The following is a 9,743-nucleotide window of genomic DNA, read 5'->3' as shown; positions in this document are numbered from 1 at the left end:
GCACCTGTCAAATTTATACATCTTTGGATTGTATTGTGTTAGAATATTTGGTTTTAAAAATCACAGTTTGGGTTACTGACTTGAATTTCACTGGGAAAAAAAAAGTCCCTAAATAAATTTGGCTGGGGATTAGGATAGAATTTCCAACTATTTCTGAAATGTTCCCAGACCTATCTTTGCCATTTTGCACTAGGTAGTTATATGAAGTGATTCTTAGCATTAGTAATTATAAACCAAAATACCAGTCAACTCCAAAAGAAAAAAAAAGTTGAGAAGTGTCAAATATTCAGCCAAGAATAATTTTTAGGTAAAAACGAACAACCAAAGCTATCTCACTTGTATACAAACTTGCTTTTGTCTTAAATGGATAAACTTTTTGGTCTGCTTTTAAAAAAAAATGTTGTAGGAGTTTCGTTATGAAAACAAACTTCTTTATGACCTATTATCAGTGTTTGCTTTGTACCACTATTTTACATCCTATGTACCCAGAGTGGCATAAACATTTCTCAGGTGAAAAGGGGCGGCGAGTTGAAAAAGTTTAAGTAGCTGTGGTATAGACTGCCCCATTTCAATACTTGCTTCCTGGGCAGTCTAGGGTGCTTCTTCGTGGCAACAGCATTAACAATATGTCCTTTGTTTGCCTGGAGCTTCCTAGAGATTTAAATTCAAGCAGCACCATAGGACACAATAAAGGTTTACTTTTTCCAGTCCCTGGATACCCTGGTAATGGGCTGAAGATGTCAGCAACTTGCTGCCTGGCATTTTTCTCATTTGGTACAAGCTCTCCTAAGCGATGCAGATAAAATTCGTCCCTAGGGCACGAGACCGTGGCAAACAGATTTGGTTTGGGCTTGATATGAATCGTAGATCCCGCACGTGAATTCCACGCTGCAGGTCCCAGGACATTCGTTTCCAGACTGATTTAACATGTGACTGGCACAGATTTCTCCTGGAACCCGTTTGCTTTTGAGTGAGGGGTGCGTTTCTTCCTCCGGTTTGGCTCGGTTCGAGGGAGGTGAGGGAGGAGGCAGCAGCAGCCTTGGAACACCAGGGAGGACAGAGCGCGCCTCCGCAGAGGGCGGAAGGAATCCCGGGCAGGCCAGACGGACACGCCCTGCTGCTTCCCCACAGGGCGGCCTCTATTTCTGGGACACGGGCCTCCAAGGTAGCCTGCAACACCCTTCTCTTTTTCCAGGGCAGACGAGACGCCCTGGGCCAGCCAAAAAGCCGTGTCAGCGGCCCCACCCACTCGCCTCCAACGGACCGCGGGCTCCTTCCCGGCTCCCAGCAGCCCCCGCGGAGGCCCCGCCCGCACGGAGCATGCCGGGAGCCGAGGTGCCCGGGCGCTTCTTGACGCTCTTCCGTTCCGAATTCCACTTGGAACGCCGTGAGGCCCCAGCGGCGTAGGCGCCCCAGCTCCGCACTCGCAGCTCTTAGGGGCCAAGAACGACGCCTCTCGCCCGGCGCCGCGCACCGCGTCTCCAGCAGAGAGCCCCCCCTCCCCCAGCTCCGCCCCTCGCTCGCTCCGCAGCCATTGACAGGAGAACGGCGCCCGGAGCCGCAGCCCGGTCCGGGGGTGGTGGTGGTGGGTGGTGGTGTGCGCAGGCGCACTAGCCCAGCGTTGAGCCGGGTTAGGCCCAGAGGGCGGGGCCAGCACGAGGGCTCCGGGCCGCGGGGGCGCGCACGTAGGCACGTCGAGCCCGTCACGTGGGGAGGCGAAGGATCGCAGTGCGCGCGGCCGCGGCGGCTGGTGTTGGGGTTGAGTCAGTTGTGACACCCGGAGCTGCTGACCCGACAGGCGGCCCTCGGAACCCCGCGCGGAGCCTCGGGAGTCGTCGTCGTGAGCCTGGCCCCGTCCTAGAGCTCCGCCGAGCCGGCGCCGCCACCGTCCTCCGCCCCCGCCAGCGAACCGCCGCCGCCGCCGCCGCCGCCGCGGGCGCGCCCCCGCTCTGCGCTGTCTCCGATGGCGTCCGCCTCCGGGGCCATGGCGAAGCACGAGCAGATCCTGGTCCTCGACCCAGCCTCCGACCTCAAATTCAAAGGTAAGCCGGCTAGGACGCGCCCGAGCGGGGACCGGGGCGGGCGGGCAGGCGGGCGGGCGGCGGGGCGGCGGCGGCGGCAAGGCCGGACGGGCCGCGCTCCCCTCCCCCACGCCTAGCGTCGGAACCGCGGCCCCGCTGCGTCCCTCGGCCCCGCGCCTCGCTGCCCGCCGCTGCCCGCCCGGGGCTGCGGAGGGGAGGGGAAGGAGCCAGCCAGCCGGGCGGCCGCCGCGGAGGGCTCAGCCCGGCGCCGCCGCCGCCATCTTGCGGCCCGCGGGGGCGCCGCGGGAGTCCGCCCGCGCCTGGCTCGCCCGCCCGCTCGCCCGCCCGGCCGGCCGGGCCCGCACGGTGTCCTTGCCCCCGGGGCGGCCGCAGCGCGCTCAGGGCCCTGCGGGAGGTGGCCGGGGGCTGGAGCTTCGGGCCGCGCGGTGCGGCGCGGCGGGGTCTGCGGGCGTCAGCGGGCGGCTGTCGGTGGCCGCGGGCAGGCGCAGCCCCCACGGGCGAGGCGTGCAGGACCGGGTGGGGCGGTCGAGGGCCTCGCCCGGAGTCCTCCCCTGTCAGGTGCGGGGCTCCGGAGAGCCTGGAAGCTCAGCGGTATCTTGGCTGGGAGTGACCCCGGGTGTTGGCAGGGCCCCAAGAGCGCGGCAGAAAGCGGTGCGTCAGCTGGGGGATGGAGGGTTGTAGGTGAGTGGTGGTGGGGTCCCCGGGTACGGAGGACCTGGTGTCTGCTCCCAGCCCTGGGGGTCACGCTGTCTTTTTTGCTGAGGAATGCTCAGTGTTTGTGACTCTAACGTTTGCCGTTTCCCAGCATACCTTGAGAAAGCTGATTAGGTGCCACACAGCTCCAGAACTGTTGACTTTGGAGCATTGACTGTGATAGAGGATCACTGACTTGGCGATCCTTGTTGTTCAGATCGAGGGCCCTTTGCGCCTCAGTGTGTAGGGTACGCTGGGGAAGAAAAGTTTAAACCGAGCAACCTATTAATTTTTAAGGAATACTGATAGAATGTAGAGCTAAAAAGAAGACCTCTTTCCTCTTTTTAAATGTAAAGCGAGTCCCCCCTTTGGAAGTTAATACGTTGGGTTTTGATTTTAGGAACTGTGATGAGAACGATTTTCCTAAGGTTACATAGCAATCCCAGGATTAAAAGGAAAAGTAAACCCATGATTGTGTAAGATTGAGTCCGAATGAAAAATAGCTGGATTGTCCCTGTGGGAACAATTTAAAAAAATTATATTTTAAATAGTTTTAGGACTTAAGAACATTTTGGTATTTTGCTAGTAGTACTACTCTGTAAGTTTTTCAGTACATTTACAAGTTTCTCTGAATGGAAACGTATAGGACTCCTTATTAGACAAGAACTTGATTTTAAGGCAGCTCTAATATCTTTGAAACTAGGGGTGGTGAACCATACTTAGATTCCCGGCTCGGAGGCCAAGCCGGGAACTATGGAAAGTTTGAAACAAGCCTGGGCTACATGGGGAGACACTAGACGGTGTCTCAGAACCTAGATATTTTGCTGCAGCAAACTTCTGTATTGCCTGATTTTTGGAGGGGGTTGGGCAGGGGTGTGCAGAGAAGTCCTTCAAGTATTTGTAATAAAGTAGTCATTAGTTGAAGCGATTGAATGTAAATCTTTACGATACTCAGTGTAGTTCCCTTTTCCCTTTTGACAGTTCAAGAGATATTCTCTACTGCGTAGCCTGTGTGAAAAGCATTTTATGAGGCAGGTTTTAAAAACCAGAAGAAATACTGCGTTGTGCTGTATCCACGCATATCGTTTATTTTTGAAGTTAAATAATTACAGCTGTGTTTATGTAACAGGCTCTACTTGTGCTATCAAAATAATGATCCCAGGGCTAGTGAGGAAGACCAAAGAGGTATCATAGGGGCAAAATAGCATGTCTGAGAAAAGGAGCTTTTTCTCTGTAGGAAGCTTTTGGAGCGGCTGGGGAAAGTTATGCAAAGGGAGTGGTAAATACTGAGGTGAGAAGACTCACCTCAGTGATGCCTGTGTTTAAATGCCCAGTTGTTGAAAGACTTCTGTAAAGGTGGGCGAATCGGAGATGATGGGGAGAACAGGAGAGGATTGAAGTAGGAGTTTGACATTTGGGGTTTGATGCTTCCCTTCTTCATGTTACTTTGTTAGTCACAGATAATTTGTACAATGGAAACCTCTGTCTTTAAATGCGCAGCTTTACACTAAATAGGGTGATATGGAATCTGCAGTGTGTGTGGTCTTTTGGTTGACTATATCAAAAATGATTTAACTAATTTCTACCTTTTCATTTAAGGATAGGTTGTTTACACTTTTTTCCTTTGTAAAATTCTTTATATGCTAGGTTTACTTGAATTATTTGGATCCAGCATTTGTGTTGGTAGTTCCTTCAGGAGTGACTTACTCAACCATTCTGAGATTGATGGTTTTCCTTTAACATGAATAATGACTTGATAAAGAATTATTACTTTGCACAGTTTTAGAAAAGTATAGTTTTGTGTATCTCCATCTTTTAGTCAAATTTTAACTAGTAATATGTAGAAAATCTTTGGTTGTAGAATGAATTCTAAAGCATACCCTTTAAATGCTTTTGCGCATAAAAAGATACTTAAATTTTTTAACCCTACCAGTAATTTTACCAGTAATTTAGATTTGAAATTAGATGTTTCATGGAAAAAGCTTTTTTGCCCTTAAAATTTAATGTATTGCAAAATTTGTATATTGTTTTATGTAGCATTTTATTTTTCCTAGCTGATAACAGTATTGGAGGGAAGTTTGAAGAAGAAAGTTTTGCAAATGTTAAAATAACTCCAAGTGTATTCTTCTTCCTAATGGTCAGGGGAAAAAGGAAAAATAGACTGAAATCATTGTGTTGAAGGTAGCTCATGGTAGTATTTGATGAATAGAGAGACTTGTGGTATCACTTTCAACTACCAATTTCCTGTCTGAGACAGGGTTTCTTGTATCTAGCCCAGACCAGCTTTGGACTCCCAGTACAACCAAGAGGATCTGGAATTTTTTAAAAAAGATTTCAAATCTCTTTAAAAGATTTATTTTTATTTCTTTGTCTAAGTTTTTCCTTGCATGTATGTATGTGTACTCACTACTCAGGTGCTGGATGCCTGCAAAGGCCAGAAGAGGGTGTCAATATCCTTTGGAGCTGGAGTTACAAATGATCATTAGTTGCCATGTGGGTTCTGGGAATTTTCCTGGATCCTCAGGAAAAGCAGGCAGTGTTCTCAACCATTGAGCCATCTCTCCAACCACGTTTTAAAATGAACAACAACAAAAAACCAAACCACTTTTATTCTTTGACAATTTCTCTCTCTCTCTCTCTCTCTCTCTCTCTCTCTCTCTCTCTCTCACACTCACACACACACACACACACACACACACACAAACACAATGTATCTTGATCATTCTGTGTTCTATTCTACCTGCCTCCCCCAAATGTTCCCCTCCCACCTTCATGCCCTCTTTAAAAAAGGATTTATTTTTGGTATTGGTAGGTGTGTGCCTTTATGTGGCTGTGTACACATGAATGCAGGTGCCCTTGGAGGCTAGAGGTGTAGGATTCCCTGAAGCTGGAGTTTCAGATGGTGTGGTTGAACTGCCTGATGTGGGTGCTAAGAACTGAACTCAGGTCCTTTGAAAGAGCAGCAAGTGCTCTTAATTGCACAGCCATCTCTCCAGGCTCCCACTACCTTAAAAAGTAGTCTAGTGAATCCAGTTAGTGCTATCCCCATGTGTGTTGGTGTGAGGGTGTCCATGGGAGCATGAGCAGCCTACTAGCTGCCATCTCCCTTCCCCTAAAAAAAACCTGACTCCCTTTCTCAGTAATGGTCACTGACTTGACCATGTGCAGGTCTTACGTAGTTAACCACAGCTGCTGTGAGTTTAGAAGGGCAATGGCCATGTCATGTCCCCAGAAAACAGCATCTCATTGCACTCTTTTCTGTCCTCTGCTCTTACATTTCTTTTCACTTCCTCTTTGATATTCTCTAGTCCTTGAGGGGAATGTAGCCCATTTAGGGTTGAGCACTCCCTGTCACTAATCTTAGCACTTTGGCAGGGTCTGAGTCCTGAGTTAATTATTGCTCATTACAAAACAATTATTGCTCATTACAAAACGAAGCTTCTCAGTTAAAGATTGAGAGCAGCAGTTATCTATGTGGGTATAAGCATGAATGTTTCGAAGGGCAGGTCAACAACAAGAGCATTTAGTAAGTCAACAGTAGTAGGTTCTACCTAGGATCTCCCCAGCAGTGGGCTTTAGACTAGGTTTACAGGATCAGCCTTTCCTGTGGATAGGTTTCAAATACAATTAGAAACCGAGTGGTTACCTCCATATTAGTCATGCTACTATTGGACCAGTGGGCATATCTTGCTTGTCAGGTTGTTCTTGCAGCATGCAGGGTCCAATGTTGGGTAATTAATTCTATCGATAGCTTTTCTTCCCAAGTGACCTGCATAGTTTTACCTCTGTTGATCTGATTTCTTTAATACATCTCTGCTTGTAAACTTGTTATTTTTGGAATTAATTGAATCATGAATTTGTCAGGAGTAAGTGTTGGAACTACAATTGTAAACAGTCCCTTGTTTTTTGTGGGGGCAATTCTAAAGGAAGAGCAAGGTCCCAGTTTTCAGATGAATGAAATGTAGGGAAAGCTTTTGACAGTTGGGAACTGAGATTCCAGTTGTAAGTAGAAGTTACCTAAAGCAGTCGTTAATCCTTTGGCAAACCTCTGTCTCCAAAAAAAAAATTTATATTACAATTCATAACAGCAAAATTAGCCACGAAGTAGCAGTGAAAATAATTGTATGGTTGTGGGTTGCGACAACATGAGGAACTGCATTAAAGGGTCATAGCATTTAGGAAGGTTGAGAACCACAAACCTAGAGGAAGAAAGAAATGTAGGTACAGTGTCCTGTGGTAGGAGAGAGCACGTGATGTTCAGCTGAAAAGGGTTCCAGATGGCAGTAGTAGAAATGACCAAGGTGTGTATAGTTCTGGTTTGGTAGGTCAGTTAAAAGTTTTATTTTTTTGTCCTAAGCCACTGAGGGATTTTATTTAAGTGTGTGCATTTTAATTTTTTTTTTGGTTAAGCGGGGGCACACAGCTGTAAAGGAGGGCTAGGGTATTTTGTGTTTCATTAAGAAACAATGGTAGGCCGGGTGGTGATGGTGCATTCCTTTAATCCCAGCACTCGAGAGGCAGAGCCAGGTGGGTCTCTGAGTTCAAGGCCAGCCTGGTCTACAGAATGAGATCCAGGAGAGGCACCAAAACTACACAGAGAAATCCTGTCTCAAAAAAACTTAAAAAAAGAAAAGAAAAGAAACAATGGTAGCCATGCAAATTGGTATTAGAAGTGAGATGGCCATTGGTGTTGGAAATATTAAAGGTCAAAATAGATGTGTGCACTGAGAGAGAAGGTGTGGTTTCATAGATGGAGTGCATAAAAATGGAAGGATGGTGGTACTGTTCACTGAGCTGAGAAACACTGGATGTCTGGATGAGGACTGGCAACATTCTTTAGGGTATGGGAGAAGAGTAGAAGGAAGAAGACCATGCTTCTGCTGGTGTGACGTGTAGAGGAGGTGCCAAGTAGGCATTTGGTTCTTTAAGTGTATAGAGATGTGGATTAATTGAACTTTTGGGGGATAATTTTACTTGTAATTGGAATTTTCTTTAAAAAAAAAATCTTGGGTCTCTTTGCAGTTGGGTTTTTTACTTGACTATTGCACATACTTGTGTTTTGAACTTTCATAGTTCTAAATAATGAGAGCTAGGGTATTTTGTAAAGAGTTGACTAAGATGGTTTGGTTTTTGTACTTTTTGTAGAGTCAGTGATAAGAGGGTTTTTTGGAGGGCATGGCTTTTGAAGATTTGTGACTGCATGTAAGTATCAGAAAGTCATTTAGCTTGACTTGTTGACATTGATGATACAAGCTTACAATTCTAGTACTTGGGAGGTAGAAGGAAGAAGAGAATCTGGAGTTGGAGCTAGCCTGGACTACGTGAAACTGTCTCTTAAAATGGAGGTGAGAGGCTAGGAAGATGTCAGTAAAGTGCCTGCCTTGCAAGCATGAGAACCTGAGCTTGGATTCCCAGCACCCAGGTGGAAGGGGGGAGGTATGGGTGCTTCTAAGCCTAGCACTGCAGAGACAGACAGGATCCTTGGGGGCTTGCTGGCCAGTCAGTCCAGCCTAGTTGGTAAGGTCCAGGCCAGGGAGAGACTGTCTCAGAGGAAGTGGATGATGGTGTTCCTGATGAAACACCTAACTAAGTTTATTCTTTTGCCTGCACATGCTTGCACATGTGTACCTGTACACACACAATTACAAATACCTAAAGTCACCTAAAAAGTCATTTTAATCAAGTGGGAAAATATGCAGTAGTCACCCCGACTCCCGTTTGTAAGTTTTGCTATCTGTGGTTTGTGATCAACTGTGGTCCTAAAATAGAAGGGGGAAATTCCAGACATAAACATTCACAAGTTAAAATTTGTGTCCTTCTGAGTTGGAGGATAAAACCTAGCTTTGTCCTGTTCCTTCTTGCCAAGGACCTGACTATCTGTTGGACCAGTTAGTTCCATACTGCAAATCTGCCCACCAGCCAGTTACTCAGACATTTTCTTACCAGATTGTTGGTATCACAACATTTGTTTTCAAGTTACCCTTACCTTACTTTATTTTTACTTAAAAGTGGCCTTAAAAAAATCAGCAGTAGTGCTGGCAATTTCAGTATGCCTGGATATGCCCAAGAGAAGCCAACAGTGTTTCCCTGAAGTGCAAAGTTCTTAGCTTACCAGGGAAAGAACGAAATTCTATGCTGATGTTGCAAAGATCTACAATAAGAAAGGCCTCTCTCCGTAAAGTAGTGAAGAAGGGAAGGAATTGTGCTCTGTTTTGCTGTTGTGCCTCAAATGGTGGAAGTGTGTGGCCATGGTGTGTGATACAGGCTTAGTTAAGATGGAAAAGGCATTAAATTATATAACTTGATAATTGATTTTGATTTTAGGCATCCATTGGGGGGCAGTTCGGGACATAATCCTCATGGATAAGAAGGGGACATGTGTATAAAAAATTGGGAAAACTTGTTGTAAGTTCTTTAGAATTTGGTATTTTCTAAATTGTTAGCAGTTGTAATTGGTAATATTGCTTTATTGTTTCAGATTCTTTTCCCCCAAAGTTTTGTCAGTGCATACAAGATCATAGTTTTTATCATTGCTGTGAAAATACATGGGGCAGGCAGCCTAGGAAGAAAGGCTTAGTTCATTCAGCTTAACAGTTTGAGGAGGTACATACAATCCATTGCAGTAGGAAATTGGTGACAGGAGCTTGAGGTTTTACATTAACTCCCCAGTCAGGAAGCAGAGTATGATGAGTGCTTACCTGTGTTTCTCTTTTTTATTTAGTCTAGGACTTGAACTTGTGGAATGGTGCCACTCATAGTTCACGTGGGTTTTCCTACCTCAGTGAACCTAACCTAAGTCACCCCTTACTGATATGCACAGAGGCTTATCTCTGGTGATTCTAGATCCTGTCAAGTTGGCGGTATGGTCCATCACAGGTATCTAACATGACGCTAGGGGATATTTCTAGGTAATAAATGGCTGCAGGACTGAAGCAAATTGTTCTTCTACCCCTCTTTTCTTGCCCTCTTTACCCCTCCCCCAATTAGTTAAAGTTTGTCATGTGTCAG

General features: G+C 46.6%; 1 protein-coding gene across 3 annotated transcripts in view; it reads left to right on the top strand.

Moving 5' to 3' along the window:
* The first annotated feature begins 1,695 nt into the window (after nt 1-1,695).
* Vapa (VAMP associated protein A) overlaps nt 1,696-9,743 on the top strand; it is a 35,080-nt gene continuing 27,032 nt past the window's right edge. Inside the window, exon 1 of one of the 3 annotated variants that reach the window (XM_028873987.2) lies at nt 1,696-2,042. In XM_028873987.2, coding sequence (XP_028729820.1) covers nt 1,964-2,042 — 79 coding nt within the window. In that variant the 5' untranslated portion in view covers nt 1,696-1,963. The remainder of the gene's footprint in view (nt 2,043-9,743) is intronic. The other 2 variants (XM_028873988.2, XM_028873989.2) reach the window with 2 other exon arrangements.

This window comes from Peromyscus leucopus, chromosome 13, assembly GCF_004664715.2.
Source record: "Peromyscus leucopus breed LL Stock chromosome 13, UCI_PerLeu_2.1, whole genome shotgun sequence".
NCBI lineage: Eukaryota > Metazoa > Chordata > Mammalia > Rodentia > Cricetidae > Peromyscus > Peromyscus leucopus.
Note: the sequence above shows the minus strand (reverse complement) of the source record. Positions and strands in the feature narration are given on the sequence as shown.